The sequence below is a fragment of the Elephas maximus genome, chromosome 7, assembly GCF_024166365.1.
Source record: "Elephas maximus indicus isolate mEleMax1 chromosome 7, mEleMax1 primary haplotype, whole genome shotgun sequence".
Classification (NCBI taxonomy): domain Eukaryota; kingdom Metazoa; phylum Chordata; class Mammalia; order Proboscidea; family Elephantidae; genus Elephas; species Elephas maximus.
Window position 1 is genome coordinate 36,032,313 of NC_064825.1, and position 21,493 is coordinate 36,053,805.

Sequence of the window (21,493 nt, forward strand, 5' to 3'; positions counted from 1 at the left end):
TTCTCTATCCCCTTAAAATATGACATTGGAATTTGGATCGGAAGTGCATTATATGTATAGATGGCTTTTGGTAGAATAGACATTTTTACTATGTTAAGTCTTCCTATCCATGAGCAAGGTATGTTTTTTCACTTAAGTATGTCCTTTTCAATTTCTTGTAGTAGAGCTTTGTAGTTTTCTTTGTATAGGTCTTTTACATCCTTGGTAAGATTTATTCCTAAGTATTTTATCGTCTTGGGGGCTACTGTGAATGGTATTGATTTGGTTATTTCCTCTTCGGTGTTCTTTTTGTTGATGTAGAGGAATCCAAGTGATTTTTGTATGTTTATTTTATAACCTGAGACTCTTCCAAACTCTTCTATTAGTTTCAGTAGTTTTCTGGAGGATTCCTTAGGGTTTTCTGTGTATAAGATCAGGTCATCTGCAAATAGTGATAACTTTACTTCCTCCTTGCCAATCCAGTATCCCCTAGTTTTGTTTGAACGACTGCCTCTTGGTCTATGTACAGGTTCTGCATGAACACAATTAAGTGTTCTGGAATTCCCATTCTTCGCAATATTATCCATGATTTGTTATGATCCACATAGCCTTTGCATAGTCAATAAAACACAGGTAAACATCTTTCTGGTATTCCCTGTTTTCAGCCAAGATCCATCTGATGTCTGCTTATTGGAAGAGATCCGTATTTGTGCCTATACCAAAGAAAGGTGATTTAACAGAATTAGCCAATAATATCATTAATACGATATGGAAGTAAAATTTTAGTGAAGATAATTAAAAAATGGTTGCAACAGTACATTGACAGGGAGCTGCCACAAGTTCAGGCCTAATTCTGATGAGAATGTGGAATGAGGAGTATCACTGCTGATGTCAGATGGATCTTGTCTGAAAACAGAGGATACGAGGAAGAACACATTACATACAGGGAAGTGATTAAGAATAATAAGTGATTTCTCATTAGAGACAATGAAGCCACAAGATGACTGTATTAGTTCCATAGGGCTGCTAGAAATTACTACAAACTATGTGGCTTAAAACAACAGAAATTTATTGTCTCACAGTTCTGGAGGCTAGAAGTCCAAATTCAGGTTGTTGATAAGGTCATGCTGACTCTGAAGGCTCTAGGGAAATGTCCTTTCTTGTGGCTACCAGCTTCTGGTAGCCCCAGGTGTCCATTAGTTCATGGCAGCAGTAATTCCAATCTCTGGCTCTGTCTTCACATGGCTGTTTTCCCTGTATGTCTCTCTCTTTTTTTTTTTTCTGACACCACTCATATTGGTTATGGACTACTGATAAGATTCATGTGCTACAGTAAAAAAAAAAAGGAGGAGATAACTAGAGACAGGGATATTAGGTGTCTCCACATAAAAAAACTCAACTTCTTCGACTCCAGTATGACCTCATGTTAACTAATTACATCTGCAAAGACAGTAAGAAATAGAGAATGTGGAGAATTTGATTTATTGATAATTTTTTTTAGGGCAGCATAGTCTAAAAGAAATATGAATCGTATATAATTTAAAATTTCCTAGTTACTCATTGCTATCGATTCTGACTCATAGCGACCCTATAGGACAGAGTAGAACTGCCCCATAGGGTTTCCAAGGAGTGGCTGGTGGATTCGAACTGCTGAACTTGGTTAGCAGGCAAACGCTTAACCACTGTACCACCGGGGTCCCAAATTTCCTAGTAGCCATATTAAAAAAGTTAAAGGAAACAGGTGAACTTAACATACCTTATTTAACTCCATGTATTTAGAATAGTTAACATTTCAATATGTATTACAAAAGGTTGATTATTAATGAAGATATTTCCATTGAATCTTCAAAACCTGCTGTGCATTTTATACTTGCAGCACATTTTAGACTAGCTACTTTTCAAATCCTCACTGGCTGCATGTGGCTAGTGGGTACTATATTGGACAGCTCAGGTCCAGGGTATGACTATGGGAATAAATGCCTGAGGTAGTATAGAGTCCAGGGTGTTGCATCACCTATGTAGATACCAGAATCACCAAGAATGTATACAGTCACTACAAAGAACGTGGTAGACCTATGTGTAATGACTTGAAAGGTTTCCAAGACACATGGGGAAGTGAAAAATTAATTTCCAGAATATGCATAAATGATCTCATTTATGTAAAAACGAGTCTATATGAACACTTATCAGTATGTATATTCAATGAAAGAATAAGGAATGAGGCATGCTAACTTGACAGTGGTTACTTCTGGAGGATGGAGTAGAAATAAAACGTAGTAAGAGTAAAGAGAAAACTAAAGTCTTGCTCTATCTACTTCTGGATCATTTGAGTATCTCACAAGAACATATACATGTACTCAGTGTCATAATTTCTTAAGGAGTTAAAATATGAAAACGATCAGTCTAGTTATCTGACTTGGCTTCTGCCATCACCTGCCCTTTCCTCCTGAAAAGGTTTCGAGTATCATGAATTGTTCTGAGAACACAGAGCTGGACTGCTAGCTAGCCATTGTTTTGATTAGCAAGAGTGCATGTTTTTCAGCTCATGTTATCTGTGATGTCTTAAAGACCTTGTTAAGACTTCCACCTCTGCTTTGAATTGCTTGGGGCCTCAGAGGAGCAAGTCTAATCTCAAGGTGAATATGGTTAGGGCAGGGAGAAAAAGCTCTGAGGTTCCACTCTGTAACTTATTTTTATTGTCAGTGTTCGTTTCCTGAACTAGTATGTAGCTCAGGGATGACACGGTAGACTCTTAAGAAGCATACTGTGAGCTCTTTATTTAGATTTTAAGCTTCCTGAGGGGAGGGACTAATTCTTTATATCCCTGGTGCCTATCTTAATGCATGACAAATAGACTCTTGATAATTTTTTTTAAATAGTACAATAAAAACAATTTGTAGAAGCTAGAATCACAGAGTTACTATTAATGCATGACAAATGGACTCTTGATATATATATTTTTTTAATAGTACAATAAAAACAATTTGTAGAAGCTAGAATCACAGAGTTACTGTAGAGGAATGGGCTGTATGTCATTTCCATCCCTTGCTTTCCTATGAACTTCTAATTCCTTCAAAATTTAGCTCATAAGTCACTTTTTTTCTCCCATAGCCTCCCCTTCTGCCTAAGTAGTTAATAACCACATTCTCAATACCCCTACAAAATGATGTGTATACTTCTCAGCCCTCTCACACTATGTTTCTTATTCCTCTTCTATACTGTGAGTTCCTTCTGGGTAAAGACCATTTCTTATTGCATGTAACAAAGTGCTTGAGGCACAGCAGGTATTCAGTAAATGTTTGATGAATGAACTAATATACAAATGTATAGATCAGACCTTGAGGCCCCAAACTTATTTTTCATGTACAACAAGGAAACAAAGATGAAATTTAACATTTATTTATGGAATTACTGAATATTTATTGAGTACCTGCTACATACCAGGCAGAATGGACAGAAACAAGTTGCCTGTCCAGAGTTACTTTTAACTCAGCAATGCCTAAGTCCTCATAAATAAATCCATTCTGCTGATTTTAGCATCCATCCATTCGTTGGTTAATCTTCATGTACAGTCTTCTCCAGAGTACCTTCAAATACTGCATAATGCTGCAGACCATTAAATATTCCAATAAGCATTTGAAGGATTAGAGGAACTGCCATTGCTTTCACCTCTCTTTGACAAAGTAGCAGCCAATGAAATAAAACCTTTCCTTTTGGTGGCAGTGGAACAGTATGATGCCTAAAAAAGAAGAGGAGTTTTATCACTTTTCCTGGATATATATTCTACAAAAAGTTCGCTGAGTTCTCCTGAACTGACGATTAACACCACTCTAGGTGTATCATGTAGGTAGTAAAAAAGTTCAAAGTTAGCTATTTGAAATATTAAAACTATTATATTTTAGTTAAAATATGTTATTGATAGCTAATGAATAAAGGAGTTTATTAACCTAAAATAAAAAGAAAGAAGAAAGGAACAGAGAGAGCAAAGAAGGCAGGTAAGGAAGGGAAAAGAGAGAGGAAGTGGGAGAGTAGAGAGGAAAGAGGAGAAAGAGGCAGACGGGCATGGGGAAGTGAGAGAGAGACAGAGAGAAAGATGAACAGGACAGACTTACTTGACTGCCAGACGTCCATTTTTAGAAAAGGCCAAAGCACTGGGATATAAAACACCGCATACTAAGCCAACCAGTGTACTTCTCACAACACAATTCTCCTGGCTTATATTACCTGGAAAACAAAAAGTAAATTTGGTCTTCTTTTAAAACTCAGGTTAAGAATTATAATGACAGTCTTGTGCCGCATATAGTAGTTATCTGCATCGTCTTTAACCCCGGTTAAACAGCAAAAAGAATACAGGAAATTTAAAGTCTATGGTACATAATGGGCTAAATGCATCAAGTTTTTAGTATGTTTTTATTAGACTCTATCCTAAGGAGAATTACTTCTTAAATATTTGGTTGTTGCAAAAGCAATATGATAATGAAAGAATACTAAAGTAGCAGTCCAGACATCTGAATTCTAGATTAATACGTTTTATTGCCTGCTATGTGTCCAGCATGTGCTGGGTGCTAGGTGTCTACCAGGGAAGGAAAACAGTAAACAAATAGTTAAATAAGTAACTATAAGTGTGCACAGAGCACTGAAGGTTGTATAGAGAGTGTATCTAGAAACCTCGCCTATACTGAGGGAATCAGAGAAGGTTTCCCTGAGGAAGAGATATTTAATCAGGGACCTGAAGAATGACAGGGGTCAAAGTCTCCATCAATTACTAGTTGTGAAACACAAGAGAAAGAGGTAGGAAATAACATTTATTAGAACCCCATAATTATGCCAGATAGTGTTAGGCATTTAATGCACAGCATCTCTTAATTCTCCCAATACTGTGAGGAAGTACTATTAGTTCTCATTGACAGATAAGACAATTGAGGCTCAAAGATTAAGTGACTTGGCTAATGTCACAAAACTTAAGTGGTGGGAAGCAGAATGAGAAGCCATGTGTGTAGTACACCAAAACCTGCCCTTTTCCCAGTATGTTATGTTGCTTCTTAGTGTATTGGAACATGCTTGCTTGATTGTAAAAATCTGTTAAAAAAATGCACAATATTACTTGTCTTACCTGATCGGGAGGATTATTGTGAAGGTCAAGTAGGATAATATATGTTAAAGTATTTTGTAAGTGGTAAAGCAATATACAAATCTAAGTGATTATTATCAGCAGTAGGGACAGTATAGACAGTAAAACCTGTGAAAGCTGGAACCAGTGTAAGGCAGAAACCTGCCAGAGAAGGAAAACGAAAACAGTTTCCGCTAATACAGAGGACAGAAAAGTGATAAGACTGCACCTTGTCAAAGGCAGAAAACTTTGAGATCTGGAAAAACAAGGCAGTCCTATCAACTTCCAGCTCTCACAGGTTTCACTGTATTTAATAACTTTACTGAGACATAACCACATTAAACATTAGTAAATTTAAAATTACCTGAATACAAAGCATCAGTTACAAAGAGTTTGTAAGTAACTACAGTAGATAAAAACGGAAGTGTAGTCAATGATGCATATGTCTTCAAAGTGTCATGTTTAACCTTGAAGCAGTATCTGAAAATGAAGTTTGCCAACATTCCAGAGAAACCAGCTGTTGTTCCATAGAACAGTGATCCATATATATTTAAGCTCTTACTAAGAAAAATAAAACAGGAAAAATTAAATTCATCATAATATTCTCCTAGTGGTTGCATCTTTTTCTTGGTCATTTGTTATTACATATTTACTCAGTATTAAGTATATCTTGAGCGCTTATTATGTGAAAGGTATTTCCTAAGTGCTGAGAATGGGGCAGTGAACAAAAGAAGAAAAAAAGTTCCTGCCCTCATGGAGCCTGCATCCTAATGAGAAGATGTAACTCTCTTTCTGAGATTATTTAAGGTCATTCTGAAATGGAGCTTTCACGGAGGATAAGTTTGGGTCAACACATTGGTGACTTGGAGGTAAAATTCTCATCTTACGTGCAGGAGATCTGGGTTGGATTTACAGCCAACACACCTCCTGTTCAGCCACCATTCATCTGTCAGTAGAGACTTGTGTGTTGCTATGAAGCTGAAAAGCTTTCAGCAGAGCTTCCTAAGATGGACTAGGAAGAAAGGACTGGTGATCTACTTCTGAAAATCAGCCAGTGAAAACCCTGTGGGTCACAATGGTCCAATCTGTAACTGATCATGGGAATGGCACAGGACCAGGACGCACTTCATTCAGTTGTGCAGTCACCGTGAGTCAGGGGCCGACTCCACGGCTGCGAACAACAAATACAGCCACAAGTAAATTCTGTTGTTGTTCTTGGTTACCGTCGATTCTGAGTCATGGCAACCCCATGCGTTACAGGTAGAACTGCTGCTCTACAGGGTTTTCTTGACTATAATATTTATTGAAGCAGATCGCAAGGCCTTTCTTCCATGGTGCTGCTGGATGGGTTCAAACCAGTAGTCAAGTGCGAACCAGGGACCTAAATAAGTTGTAACGTAGCCAAATTTTATGAGATGCTTAAATCCAAGGCTATTGCTCCTGCTTCTAACATAATTAATTTGCTTAAGATCATCAGAAGAAAAGCTATTCACATTTGGTTAGGCCTTCTAGAAAAGAGCTATTTCTTAGTGAGTCCAGATACATTTAAAATATTTTTTCCAGGATTTCTAAAACTTCATCCAAAGAGATCTGATAGACCTCGTTTTACTTTTTCTGACTCATACCTAAATTCAGAAACTTCTAAGATCTAGGATCAACTGTCACTTGATTTTATTTTTGAGCTTTATTAATTTAAAAGTCAAACTGGTATGTGAGTCTGTATGTTCATCACGGAATCTGTATTTCTTTTTTGCTGTACCCAGTACTAAGGCTGTGGTAATCAATCCAGAACTGATTTTAATTAATTAGAATTGATCAGGAGTTAAATATAAATACCCCCCCCAATGGTTTTCTCCTACTTTTAATTAAAAATATTTATTCCTCAAATAATGTTTCAACAATTTTTTTTGGAAATTTTTTAAGAAGCAAAAGAAATTATCCACAATTCCAGAGTTCTAACAAACCACTATTTTCATCTGTCCATGTTTCCCTCCAGTTCTTTTTTTTTAACAGTAACTTTCTTCATAGCCAACTCAAGGAAGTTAGCACTATAGGATCTTAGATGCTCCTCAGGAACAAGAGCAATACAGAAGATCGGTAAGTAGGTACTGATTTTTCAAGTCTGGGTGTGTCTCTTACTTTTCTTTTCTAAGATATTCAAATTTTTTTTCCATAATTTCAGTGACCATTGGTCTTCTGAATTTTGCATCTTCTACAGAAGAAACGGGCTGACCATGAGTATATGTTGTCATCTGGGTGTCCTGGAAAACACAAAATTCCAAAACCATAATAGTCAACGATATTAGTATTAACTAAAACCTTACACATTTTACAGATTGATAAAAAAACATTCAGAGTCTAGTACTGTGACAATGATTATAAGGGTGGCTCAGGACCAGGCAGTGTTTCGTTCTGTTGGGCACAGCGCTGCTGTGAGTCGGAACCGATTCCATGGCACCTAACAACAACTTGACAGGAACTCTGTCACACGCTTTCACGCATTTATGTTAATGATTCACTTAACATTTACTGAGCTCTTATTCGCTGTTAGACATGGCTTTTTTTGATTCACACAATAACTTTGAGAATTTGGTAGGGTAATAATCCTCTACTCTTATAGATGAGAAAACTGAGGCTCAGAAAGGTTGAAGTGCATTAGGACTTAGTGTAGAGGGATCATTTACTGAAATACTGTTTTTTTTCCCTCCTTACAGGTTTCCCCTCTCCCCACTCCAAGTAGGTAGCCAGGCCCTTTATAGTTCTCCCTGCTCCAGGATTTTAGCTGGGGCATGACAAGGTGGAAATCAGTAGCTGCTTGTTGACAACTGTCTCTATCCTCTGACTCTCATGAAAGCTTGAGCTCATTTTGGAGATTATGTTGAGTTTCCTGGAGAGGCAGGGGAAAGCAGGGATTATTTTAGAGAGTAGTGAGAGAAAATCACAAAGAGGAATACTGCTCTAGGTTGGGAAGGGGCAGTGGATCATGGCTTAGATTATAGAAGCTGTACATCTAGCAACCTAGTTGCACCTGGGGCAGAAGCCTTTGCAGGAAATAGCTATGTGGCAGAACAGAGCCTGGATCCATGGCACTAGGATCCAGGGCTGCAAGGTTCCTGTGCCCCAAGTTTGATATGTGAATAGACAGTTGCCAACTTCAGGAGGCCATGAGGATGTGGCCAGTAGCATCTTTTAACAGAAAATGGTGAGGTTAAAAATAAAAAAAGAGCCTCAGAAAGGGGCTCTTATGAATGTTTTGCTCTGGGTTAGACTCTAGGACCTTTGTGAAAGTCCTAATAATATCTGTTAAATCTTCTACCACTCTGGCATTAGGGGATTCAAGAGTTGTGTTTAATTTCATTTAAATGAAGAAACATGACATTTTTAGCAAATCCTAACTTGTGGTTGCAAATGTTTACATATTATATTGGTAAATGGAAAGTCTCGATGCAAAATTCAGTGCTTTTTCCTCTCCCTATTTTTTCTTATATCCTCCATATCAGCCAGTGAATAAATAAAAATCTACGGTCCATTCACAAATTTACATCAATCTACGTTTTAACAACTTTTATAGTCAAGGGCATATACTTAATCTCAAATTTCAGAAGTCCTGGGCAAGAGAATTAGAGTGGATTAGGCACAACAAGGAGTCCCTGGGTGGAGCAAATGGTTAAGATAACTGAAAGATTAATGGTTCAAACCCATCCAGAGATGCCTTAAAAGTAAGGCCTGGCGATCTGCTTCTGAAAGGTCACAGCCTTGAAAACCCGATGGACTGTAGCTGTACTCTGCATACATGGAGGTTCCATGAGCTGGAATCAACTGGATGGTAACTAACAAGCACAATGAGGAATCCCTGAGTGGTGCAAAAATGGTTAATGTGCTCAGCTGCTAACTGAAAGGCTGGCGATTCAAGTCCACCCAGATGTACCCCTGAAGAAAGGTTCGACAATGTACTTTCAAAAAATCAGACATTGAAAACCCTATGGAGCACAGTTCTACTCTGATACAGGTGAGATTGCCATGAGTCAGAACTAAATGGACAGCAACTAGGCTGGATGCACAATGAGCACAGAAGATACGAAGTCAGTGGCTCTCAACCTTCAGTGGGGAGTTTGTTTGAAATGCAGTCTCTTGAGCTCCCTCTGGAGATAGATTCAATAGGAATGGGGTGAGTCCTAGAAATCTGCATTAATAGCACCTCAAGTGCTTCTGATGCCAGTGGTCAATGGACACATTTTCAACATCACTAAAATACATGTTTGCTGAATGTGTGATCTGTTCCAACATCCTAACTACTGAAGGCCATCCATAGCATCAAAATGAAGGTATGGGCGCCTCTGAACGTTCTTACGGTTTTACACACTGAGTAATAATGGACCAGTTTCTTTCACTGTGGGAGCTATGGTGGTGCAGTGGTTAAGAGCTCAGGCTGCTAACCAAAAGGTCTTCAGTTCGAATTCACCAGCTGCTCCTTGGAAACCCTATGGGGTAGCCCTATTCTATTGTACAGGGTCACCATGAGTCAGAATCGACTTGACAGCAATGGGTTTTTTTTTTTTTGGTTTATAGTTAAGATTTTGCCTCTCTCTGATATCCGAATTGAAAATGGAAAGGAAAAGATAGTAATGTCTACAAAAAACAAAACAAAACCTGTTGCCATCGAAATCGATTCCAACTCATAGCGACCCTATAGGACAGAGTAGAACTGCCCCATAGGGTTTCCAAGGAGCAGCTGGTGGATTTGAACTGCTAACCTTTTGGTTAGCAGCCAAACTCTTAGTATCCAACCTGTTTAATGTACTAGAAAGGCAAATGTCAGTACCGTGATGATTTACCAGACACCTTGGATACATTTTTGTTTTATTGTTGGCCACTACATGGAAATTCTCCATCCCTTACAAAAAAACTTCAGGCAATACCTTACAACAATCTCCTATTCAGTTTATACGGCCAGCTCTGAACAGAGAAAAGAGATACCAAGATTATGATCCTAAAATACTGAAACAGAACAAATATTTATTGAGTGCCTAGTTCTTTGCAAGACATTGTCAATACAAAACATTGTCTTCATTACACTCGGGAAAGCAAAAAAAAAAAATAGACCGGTAATTTTCAGAAAGACTTTTACAAGAATTGAAATGTAAAGATTTTGCTCTAATCAACATTTTATCTAAAAATGAGCTAGTCCAAGTCACTCAACTGGCCACCACACTTACACAAGTGCGCTTATGAGTCAGAATGACTCACAGCAACTGGGATAGTCTGCAATGCTTTTTACGGTTTTTGTAGTGCTTTTTATGTGTATTATTTCATCTGACCTTCAGAATTTTATTTAACATTCACTCATCATTTATGGAACACCTGGTATATGACACACACATGACAGACACCTGGATAATCAAATAATAGTCATGTCCTTAGGAGCCCACCAATAGCGGAAATCAGGACAAAAAAAGCAGACAATTAAAATGCAGAATGAGGTTGCCATAAACAATCAAACAAAAAAGGTCTACTTAACCTACCAAGGGCGAAGGTTTCCTGGAGGAAAGGTTATTTTGGCAAGGATCCCAGAATTGGGGGAGGGGGAAGGGTTAGGTCGGGAGAGAAGAATTGAGGGAGGTTAGTCTGGAGAAAAGGGGCAGGGACTATTCCAAAACCAAACCCACTGCAGTAGACAGGATTCAGACACATAGCACCCCTACAAGACGGAGTAAAACTGCCCCATAAGGTTTCCAAGGCTATGGTCTTCATGAAAAAAGACTACCACATCTTTCTCTTGCAGAGCTGCTGGTGGGTTCCAATCTCCAACCCTTAGATTAGCAGTCTACTGGTTAACGACTACACCACCAGGGTTAAAGGAAAGAAGGGTACAAAGGCCCAGAGGCAAGAGAAAACAAGCTGCAGACCATCAGGACTAGACTTTATGTCTTCCCTCCAAAGTCCCTGGGTGGGGAAAACAAACGGTTTGAAGTTCAAGGTGCCTCGGGAGAAAGGCCTGACAATCTACTTCTGAAAAATCTGCCATTGAAAATCCTATGGAACACAGCTCTACTCTGACAAATATGGGATTGTCACGTGTAGGAATCCATTCTATAGGCAGCTGGTTTACTGGTAGTCTCTCGGACTCTTTCCAATAGGAACTAGGAGCATAATTGGTTGCACCCTGCGTGGACTTGGAGCTGTTCTTGTTTTTCAAATCCCCTTTACGTGCATCATCTCAGGAGAGTCCCCAGAGTCACGACCCACACCACTCTGGATTTCCGCCTACCTTGGGCGCTTCCCCAGCTCCCACCGGCACCACACTTACATCCCCCAGCTGAGACCCAGCTGCCCGCCCGAGCGCCGCCATTTTGGCGGCTCACGTGACCCATGGGTGGACCCGCGCCCAGAACACCCTGGGCGGGAAGTGGTGCAGGCTCACGCCTCTTGCTCTCAGCCTGGGTCCGCCCCCACCCAGTCGAAAGCCGCGCCCTCCATGGCGTCTAGAATTTACGGCCACTCATTGGCTTCGATAGTGAGCCCGCCCTTCTGCTAGTCCCGCATTCCATCCCCGGCCCTTTGTCAGCCCGGTGGTGTTTTCTCCTCTTATCCTGAGGGGAGAGTGGAGTTAGCCGAACCTGTGCATGTTGCTGCCCGCCGTCCTCACTTCAGGAGCGCTCCATTAGCTGGGGTCGAGCTCTTTGCCCCTTTCAGTCTCTGAGGAAATTCGTTCCCTATGGCCTGGTCCTTGTGTTAAGGCTCCGGCTTCTCGGGCACCTCGTCTCTAGAACCCTCACCGGCCACCCGGGGCCGCCAGAGTACCCCTTACTAGCTTCCTCCCCTCGCAGCCGTCTGACTCCTTTCCCCGTTCTTTAGTCCCCTCACATTCCATTCTCTCGCCCCGCTTGGGAAGGAACCAGAGAGAAATTTGGCACCCCCCGCTCCCCTACTCCAGAAGACCCCCTTGTCAGCCGGTGTTTCGGGTTGGGGAGCGCTGTGAGGAGGCCAGGCGCTCTTTTGGGCACGCAGTATCTCCCAGACCAGCAACCCCCGACCCTCCAGACTCCATGTCTTAAAGCCAAATTCGAGAGTTATATAATATTTAGTGCTGCTGTTCCTCCTGCCTGAGGAAACACTTCATCGCGTGGAGGGTGCAGAACATTTCAGTGCTCTTCTATATAAGAACGGGGTGTGGGCCGGGGTGGCAGCGGTGGCAGAGAGATTTCTTCTCTCTTTTTTTTTTTTTTTTGCAAAAGGAAGGTGGGTAGTTTGGAAAAAGATTAAGAGAAAGAGTGGATGTGGAAGGCAAGCAGCTGAACTCTCATTTAGGAAATCGCGGACCGTTTGCATAGCTTATGCTTACATGCCTAATACAACTACAGCGTCTCTGAAAACACCTTTCGGGGGAAGGTTTGGCTTCTCCTGACGAACAGTCTGTGTTTTTCCTTGCCGGATAGGTAGCTGTTTGGATGCGAAGAGATGGCATGATGTGAATGACTCCAGTGTGAAGAAATCTGCTTCGCCAACTCATCCTGCATCAAGTGCCCATTGAGTAGCACTGTCACTTTAATGTCTCTATGCCAAGGGATTGCTTTCCTTCTTTTCAATCCTCTCGGTTAATACATGGGAGGATCAGAATCAGAGGGGCATTAAAGAACAAGCCGTGGGGGGCTTGCAGAGCACAGAAGAAAAAAATGAAAGTGACAGCAAGCTGGATCCTGTCTGACTGAGGGGGTGAGATCCGGAACTTCTGGTCCAGTAAACAGAAAGGGGCCTTCCAGTTTGTTTAGCCCCAGCGAACTGTTCAAACTCACCTACCTTTTTAGACACCAGTGTTTTTTTTTTTGGCGGGGGAGGGAGACGGGTAAGGTTAAATTTCTCTGTAAAGAATTGAGGGTCTTTATAATCAACTAGTTCATCTTTGAACTTGATCATGTATAGAATGAAACATCTGTCTAAATTTGGTTTGTGCCTTAACTGAACTTAGTCATTGAACTTCCAAAATGTTGCTGCCTGAAGAGGAGTTTTAATAACATTTTCTATGTCTACAATACTTTTCTCAGTTTTTTAAATCAGAATAAATATTTTATAAATATCGGAAAACTTGAAAAACTCAGAAGTTATTTTTCTCTAAACCCTGTGGGCAGTGTCAAAAGTTTAACTGAGGAAAAAATACATTATTATTTTCTTTATGTGAAATAGAAGACTCAGCCTGGATTTCAAAACTGAACAGTGAAGTGGTTTGGAACAGTTACCTGGCTCTTGGCATAAATCCAGCTGGATCAAGCTGAGACGTGAAAAGATATCTTGAATCCTGTGGAAGTGGAAAGACCCAAGAATGCCAGTCAAGAGGAAAGGTGGGCTATGAGGCTTCCTCTATAATATTTGTTTCTCCCCTTTTTTGGCTCTGCTATTTATGATTTAAATTGTATTCCATTTGAGGGCAAAATTTTGGTTTGGGGAAATATCTATGGTAATGATTATTCAGTGGTACATCATTCAGTAATATTTTGCTAAAGAAAAAGTAAGTAGGACTATAGTATTTAATTTGGCGTCAATTCGGTGGTAACCAACAACAACATAGTATTTAATTATAGACGTTTGTGATTTTGTAAATCAGGCTGTCCAAATCACCATTTATAATAAGAATATATTCAGCGCCACAGATTTGGGATTTTTTTAGCTTGTTTTCTTAGATCGTTAAAAATTACTTTTAATCAATCTTTAAAAAACAAACAAACCGGTACAGTGGAGCTTTTCCCCATGGATTTAATATTTATCAAGCTAATTACATAGTTGCAAGAGATAGCAAAGTAATTTTGTTTGCCCTGAACAAACTTAGAAATTTACAATTTATCTTTTGATTTAAAAAATAAATTTCACATTTATTTATACTCTAATGTAAATCTTCACTTTTTGTAGTAAAGCACAACTTTGGTTAACTGTTGTATTTTTCTAGATACATGCCTTATCCAGTGGCATAATTGGCAAGTTACCCAAAAGAGGCAAACCCATAGCTTCTCCCTTCACCTCCTCCCAACAACTTTTATCACGGGGAATGAATCAATATCCAGTGGGTTTCTGAAGTATGGTCTATTATTGGTCAGACCCTGGGGATTCACATTAGCCTAGATCTGTACTTAAATTTCTTAGCGATACTACTTTCTTTTTTAAATGTGATATGGAAGATCAGATCAACTATAAAGAATTTTTCTCGAGAGTTTTGAATCAAAATTTATTTGAACACCCTTGAACTTTACTATACTGGGCTAGCATAGATCCAAATATTGGCCAGTTGTTGGAGTTGCTACACTCTGAAACTGAAGTTCTCGGTGAACGGTAAATTTCCTGGATCCTGAGCCATTTCCTACCATTGTCAGTGACCAAAAGTAGTGCAACCTGGCCCTAAAACGTGTTTAATCTTTCTATCTGTGAGTTTGGAAGGTGTATTGAGGAAAATTGTAATCAGTGAGATGTTTCATCTGAGCTAGTACCTGTAGTGTTGGAAAATGATACATGAAACCTTGGCAATGCCTAGAACAGTTCTTTGTACACTGGAATTTAAGACTGGGATTGTCCCAGCTACCCTCACATTCACCCTCACCTCCCCCACCCTGATACTATCACTGAGGGAAGTAGCCCCCTCTGAGATCTTGGAGCCACACCTGTGCACACTTGACACAGTTGGTTTATCTGGAATAAGAGTGGTTTTGTGAATGTAGCTAATAAACGATATGGCTCTTCAAGTCATTTAGTTTGCTCTGTCTTTAAATTCTTCCCACCTAAATTTATAGACACAAATTACTCTAGGCAGTGTCCGTTTTGGACTAGCTAATAATTGAATCAAATACATTGTGTGTGGGGTGTGTGTGTGAGAGAGAGAGAAGAGGGAGGAGAGAGCAAGAAAAGTGGGAGAAGAGAGGGGAGAAAGGGATAAAAGGGTAGATGGAAAGGAGGAGGAGGAAGGGTAATTGATGTTCTAGGTATAACTTACCAAGGGTGAACTTAAGGTTTCTAAACCCAATAGACGGCTTCTTAAAAATTTCTATCTTTAAAGGAACTGTTCTAAAAATTGCCAAGTTATTGAAAATTATAATACTTTATGAGAAATAATTTAATGTTTATTCCCACCCTCCCTTCCTTCTTTCTTCTTTTTTCTCTTTTCTTCCCTTCCCTTCCCTCCGTCCTTTTCTTCCTTCTCTCTAACAATGAATTGATTATAATGGATCAAATTTTTTAGGTAATGAACAAGTTCTAATTAGCAAAATAAATATATATTTTGACTATACTAAAGTGTATGTATTATGTAATCTATTTTTCTGAACTGACCTAGTTTGAGAAACATTTTATTTTATTTTTAATATCTTAAGACTGTTAGTATTAAGGTACATATTAGAATACTATAGACAGCTAGCCAAACAAGGTATATTATATTTTTTAAGTGGCTAAGCTTACTATCTGTACTATTTCTGTAAGTAAAAACAAATAAATTATGAAGTATGTTGTTGTTAGTTGCCACTGAGTCAGCTCTAACTCGTGGCAGCCCCATGTACAACAGAACAAAACATCGTCCAGACCTATGCCATGTTCACAATCACTGGTATGCTTGAGTGCCTTCCAGTTTACAGGGCTCATCTTGCAGCATTATGCTGGACAATATTCTGTTGTGATCTATAGGATTTTCATTGAATAATTTTTGGAAGTAGATTGCCAGGCCTTTCTTCCTAGTCTGTCTTAATCTGGAAGTTCTGTTAAAACCCATCCATTATGGGTGACCCTGCTGGTATTTGAAATACCAGTGACATATCTTCCAGCATCATAGAAACCCACAAGCCACTACAGTATGACAAGCTGACAGATTATAAAGTGCAGCCTAGGTTTGTTGTATAGAGAGCAGTGTCCACTGTCACATTGACTTTTTTTTTCTTTTCATTGTTAAATGCGGTAGATATGATGGAAGAGCTAGACTTACTGTAATTTTAAAGAATAATTATTCCCAGTGAGTCAAATGTTTATCATTATTGCAACATATTCTTATTAAATTATGAAATTTTCATAAGTCAGATTTTCGTTTGGTGTTTATTTTGTATATTGTCAATGTACATGATTGGTAACATGCAACCATGGTGGAAAGTGGGAATGGGTGTAACATCTTGGTAAGTCCATTCCCAGGTGCTTTTCTTGACTGCTCCTAGATGAGCTGAAACTGCTGTATCTCAACCTCCTATATTCACTGCTCTTTTCCTTTATGACATTACTTCCTGCTTCTCCCACTCCAATCTCTTCACATTTCTACAGATCTCAATTTTATCAGCATGAGACTGTTCTGTTTCTCTGTTAGGTATTCTTCCCACTGCCCCCCCCCCCCAACATTTGTTTTACATTCATGATTCTGTTTTCTAAAGTGGTAACTTGATTTGCTTCCAACTGAACCTTTAGGATATCTTTGACCTATTCTGTGAAAATTGAGGGCCAATCCAAGATAGATCATATTACCACTCTCTGACATAATGCAAGATCATGGTATATTATGGGCTCTTTCCACAGGACTTCTTGAATTAATTTGATCTGATTTCATGTTGGATTAATGTAGGAAATAAAAGTTAATGATAGTTGTGTCTTTCCATGTTGTTTCAGTGGAAAGTTGTTTTCAAGATAAATGTACTTTAACAGAATTTTTCTGCACAATGCAATTGCCTTTTTGAACAGTTTTTCATTCTCCTTGTTATCATTAAATATGTGAAAGAAATCAATACTTCTAATGCTTTGAGATAGATTCTTATTTCATTTCTGTGTTGTTTTTAATTGTTCTATTAACTACCTTCTGAGCTTCATTTAAACTGGTATAAAAGCCTGCCTGCCATCATTCACTTAAATGACATACTGAAATTTCCTTTTCTTCTTCTTTATTTGCAACTGTTGTCTGTGCTATAATGGTGTATGTATAAACTTATTTTTTTTAGCACGTACTGAAAGGTAAATGCCATTTTTTAAAAAAATAATATTTTATTGTGTTTTTGGTGAATGTTTACACTGCAAATTAGGTTCCCATTTAACAATTTGCACACAGATTGTTCAATAACATTGGTTATATTTTTCATAATATGTCAACATTTTCATTATTTCTGTTCTGGTTGTTCTGTTTCTGGTAATATAGTTTCCTTGCCCCATTACCTTCTCATCTTTGCTTTCAAGTAATTGTTGACCATTTGGTCTCTTATAGATGATTTTTTCAAAAGGAGTATAGTAGTCATGGGTGATATTCTTTATTTTATGACCCAATCTGTTATTTACTTAAAAAGTGACTTCAGGGAATAGTTTTGGTTCAAGGTTGAAAGAGTATCTCAGGGCAGTAGTCTCAGGAAGTCCTTTAGTCTCAGCTGGTCCAGAAAGTCCAGACTTTTTAAGAATTTGAGGTCTGTTCCACAAACTGGCAAAGTAAGTATTTATATCCCCACTTTATAGAGAAGATAATTGAGGTTCAAAGATACTTACAAAATTTAGCATGGGCTTTGAAGTCAGACAAACTTGTTTGAATCTTAGCTCTGCTATTACTGGAAATTTAATTAAACTTTTTACATGTCAGTTTCCTTACTTGAAAAACAGTGATTATACCTCCTAACTTGTTCCTTTGTTGAGGGAATTAAAATAATGTAAATGTACATAATATACTTGTTATGGATTGAATTATGTCCTCCAAAAATATGTGTTGTGAACCGTAACCTCTATGCCTGTGGTTATAATCCCATTTGAGAATGCATTGTCTTTGTTATGTTAATGAGGCAGGATTAGTGTAGGGTGTATCTTGAGTCAATGTCTTTTGAGATATAATAGAGATTAAACCAGTAAGAAGAGCAGAGAGTGGGAAGACTGATGCCAAGCCACATAGTGATCTCCAGGGAACCAGGAAACAAGCTGAAGAAATAAGGAACTTCCCCCAGAGCTTACACAGATAGAAAGCTTTCCCCTAGAGCCAGTGCCTGGAATTTGGACTTCTAGCCTCCTAAACTGTAAGAAAATAAATTTCTGTTTGTTAAAGCTACCCACTTGTGGTATTTCTGTTGTAGCAGTGCTAGAGAACTAAGATAGAATTTGGTGCCAGAAGAGGGGGGAGCTGCTGTAACATACCTAAAATGTGGACTTGGTTTTGGAATTGAGTAATGTGTACAGGAGGCTGAATGAGCTTTAAGATGCCTAATAGCAAAAGCCTAGATTGCTTTGAAGAGACTGTTGGTAGAATTGTGGACGTCAAAGGTAATTCAGGTAAGGACTTAAGAGGAAGTAAGGAATGCTATAGAGAAAGTCTCTGTCATCTTAGAGAATACATATGGTGGTAGCAACAGAATGTTGCTAGAAATATGGACATTACATGTGCTTCTGGTGAGGCTTTAAAAGAAAATGATGGATATGTGATTGGACAATGGAGGAAGGGCAGTGCTTTTTATGCAGTGGTAAAGAACTTGTCTGAATTATATTCAAATGTTTGGTAGAAGGTAGAACTTGTAAATGATGAACTTGGGTATTTGGCTGATGAGATTTCTAAGCAAGATCTTAAAGGGGCTGTGTGGTTTCTCCTTGCAACTTATAGTAAAATGTGAGAGGAAAGAGATGGACTTAAAAATGAACTGTGTAAAATGAAAACAGAACTTAAAGATTTGGAAAATTCAGTCATACAAACTAAGGACATGTGTCCTAGAATGTTCACAAAGGACGTGGCTACGCAATCTTTTGTTAAAGAGGTTAAGCCTGTGACTAATGGATCTAACCAACTACCACAGCAGAAAACCTATCAGCTCAGACTGAAGGGGACAGAGAAAGAAAGGAAAGAACACTGTCTGCTTCTTGGAATTCTACAGGCAGGAAACAGACCAAAGGAGCTGTTGTCCTCCAAGAAAAGAAAAATACCATCCCTGGAGCAGCTTGGAGATCAGCAGAACTGTTGGAAAGAGCACAGGAAGCAGGGCCTTCTTGGTTTCAATGGGTGGGGCCATGGTCTCCTGGATCTTAAAGGGTGGGGCTACAGCATCCTAGGTTTCAAAGAGTTGGATCTTTGGTTATGGAGTGTGGGGCTGCTGTTAACATGTGCCAGGGTGATGGGGTGGCAATCCAAAGCTGAGGGGGTAGGGCTGCCATGCCCAAGGGACAGAAGGAGGGGCCTGCTGAGGCCAAAGGGGTGAAGTTGTTACTCAAATGGACTAGGAGAATGAGGCCATCTGAAGCCAAGGGAGCAGAGTTGCTATCCTAGAGGGCCTGGAAGGTGGAGCTGAAGCCCAGGGGTGAGGGGCCTCCACACAGAATTCAGAGGGCGTGACCAACATCCAGAGTCTGGAGGTTGGGGCCATTGCACAGATGTTCCAAAGAATTAAGGATTATTTTCAAGCCTTTGGAGCTAATGTAAATCATTCTGCTGGGTTTGGACTTGCTTGGTGCCTGTTATCCCTTCCTTCCCTCCAGTTTTTCCTGTTTGCAGTGGAAATGCCTACCTTGTACCTGTTCCATCATTGTACTTTGGAAACAGATAACTTGTATCCTAGATTTCACAGGTTCACAGGTGAAGAAGAATTTTTCCCCAGGATGGAATTTGCCTAAAGTCTCACCCATATTTGAGTTAGATGATTCAGAAGATGAGATTTTGGAGTTGATTTAAGACTTTTGGAATGTTGTGATGGGGTGAAATGTGTTTTGCATGTCACAGGGACATGAATTTTTGAGGGCCAAAGGGTGGAATGTTATGGATTAAATTATGTCTCCCAAAAATATGTGTTGTAAATCCTAACCTCTATGCCTGTGGTTATAATCACATTTGGGAATGGTTTGTCTTTGTTATGTTAATGAGTCAGGATTCGTGTAGGGTGTATCTTGAGTCCATCTCTTTTGAGATATAAAAGAGATTAAACAAGTGAGCAGAGCAGAGATGGGAGAAGATTAATGCCAAGCCATGTGGAGATCTCCAAGGAACCAGGAAACAAATTGAAGAAACAGGGACCTTCCCCTAGAGCCGACCCACAGAGAAAGCCTTCCCCTAGAGCCGGCACCCTGAATTCATACTTCTAGCCTCCTCAACTGTGAGAAAATAAATTTCTGTTTGTTAAAGGCACCCACTTGTGGCATTGCTGTTGTAGCAGCACTAGATAACTAATACCTAATACAGTGACTCGCATAGAATATGTATTCAGAGAATATTAGTTACTTTTCCACATGGTCTTGCAACTATTAAGTGGTGGAAATACAATTAATACCCAAGTCTGTCTGTCTACAAAGCTCCTGCTCTTTACCCTACCCCTCTTAGCTGCTAAGTTTAACTAGCAAGTTTCTTGTGGTGCTGGGACTAATGAGTTTCTTTCTCCTCGGTCCACTGTTCATTCTGCTGTTCAATGTTGCCTGTCTTAGATGAATCAGACTACTGTTATGGATCTTGTACATTACATATAAGATATATATAGGTGTCTGCAATTCAGAGATTATTGATTAAGTGTTGCACTTTTTAATTTTAGCTGTGTGAATAAAACAGGTAATGATTGCATTTCAAAACTGAGCCTTATAATCAGGCATAGGTTCTGCTCCTGTTTTTCTGCCATGCAGATGCTTGGATGTAAGGCTCTAGGATAGAAACACAGATGAGAGTCCTAGTAGCAGTTGTGGAAGTGGTAGAATGAGTGAAATGAACAGATTGGATTGAGATCTATAGCCAAGTAGTGTGTGTGAAACACAGAAGTGCATATGTAGTCAGCAACAGAGCCTACTCTTTGGGCTTTATTATGTATACCCCATCTTTTTTGTGTATACCGACTAAGGGGCCCTGATTTAACTGGTGTTGGCTCTAACAGCACAATGTAGTCACATAATTTCATATATAAGTAGATGTCATGTACATTTTCTTGTGATTTAACCGTGTAATTGGTACATCTCATGACCAAACAAGAACATACAATCATATTCTGTTTATTCCTTCTTCACTTAAAATTTTCTTTTATTATGTTTCCTGCACTTTGTGCCTTAGATTCTTTTTTGTAGTGTCCCCCCTAATTTAAATTTTCCTTTCATTACCTGGAAGTACTCCTTTTCTATCTCTAGATTTTATTAAATTCTTAAAGTAATTTTTTTTCAGATCACCCCAAGGGGGAAAATATGTATCTGAATTTATTGACTGCACCTGAGTGTATATTTTGTTCCTTTTGGATAAATTTTACCAAATTTTTGTTTGAATTTTCATGCCCAGCAGGCCAGTGTTATATCCAAATGCTTTTTCCATTTCATAAAACCTTATTGTTTTCCCAGCCAACAAAAATGAAAAGATTTAAGCACTGAATTTTCTCAGAGTGGCATGAGAAAAAGCAATTTTAAAACTCTGGCAACTTCTGTTAGGGAAAGAAAAAAATGTATATATATATATTACTAAATTATATATATATTTAGATTTAAAAC

At 39.0% G+C, this 21,493-nt stretch overlaps 2 protein-coding genes across 10 annotated transcripts in view; one reads left to right on the forward strand and one right to left on the reverse strand.

Annotated features, from left to right (window-relative positions):
* Positions 1-1,854: 1,854 nt before the first annotated feature.
* On the reverse strand, positions 1,855-11,464 carry TMEM126B (transmembrane protein 126B). The gene is made up of 5 exons (XM_049891106.1): positions 11,358-11,464; positions 7,229-7,350; positions 5,454-5,650; positions 4,092-4,203; positions 1,855-3,718 (listed from the first exon to the last, which is right to left on the reverse strand). The coding sequence occupies exons 1-5, from the start codon at positions 11,436-11,438 to the stop codon at positions 3,535-3,537; spliced, it is 696 nt and encodes a 231-aa protein (XP_049747063.1). The 5' UTR covers positions 11,439-11,464; the 3' UTR covers positions 1,855-3,534.
* A 210-nt stretch (positions 11,465-11,674) lies between these two features.
* DLG2 (discs large MAGUK scaffold protein 2) overlaps positions 11,675-21,493 on the forward strand; it is a 2,175,949-nt gene continuing 2,166,130 nt past the window's right edge. For 4 of the 9 annotated variants that reach the window (XM_049891082.1, XM_049891084.1, XM_049891085.1 and 1 more), the window contains exon 1: positions 11,675-13,425. In XM_049891082.1, coding sequence (XP_049747039.1) covers positions 13,407-13,425 — 19 coding nt within the window. In that variant the 5' untranslated portion in view covers positions 11,675-13,406. The remainder of the gene's footprint in view (positions 13,426-21,493) is intronic. The other 5 variants (XM_049891083.1, XM_049891086.1, XM_049891088.1 and 2 more) reach the window with 3 other exon arrangements.

What these genes read in the sequence shown, in the direction of transcription:
- TMEM126B (XM_049891106.1), bottom strand. Translation starts at nt 11,438, where the DNA reads ATGGCGGCGCTCGGGCGGGCAGCTGGGTCTCAGCTGGGGGATGTAAGT. An exon ending in AACTGATGCTTTGTATTCAG is followed by an intron (nt 4,204 to 5,453) that starts GTAATTTTAAAT and finishes TTTGTTTTCCAG; the next exon opens with GTAATATAAGCCAGGAGAAT. An exon ending in AATGGACGTCTGGCAGTCAA is followed by an intron (nt 3,719 to 4,091) that starts GTAAGTCTGTCC and finishes CTTCTTTTTTAG; the next exon opens with GCATCATACTGTTCCACTGC.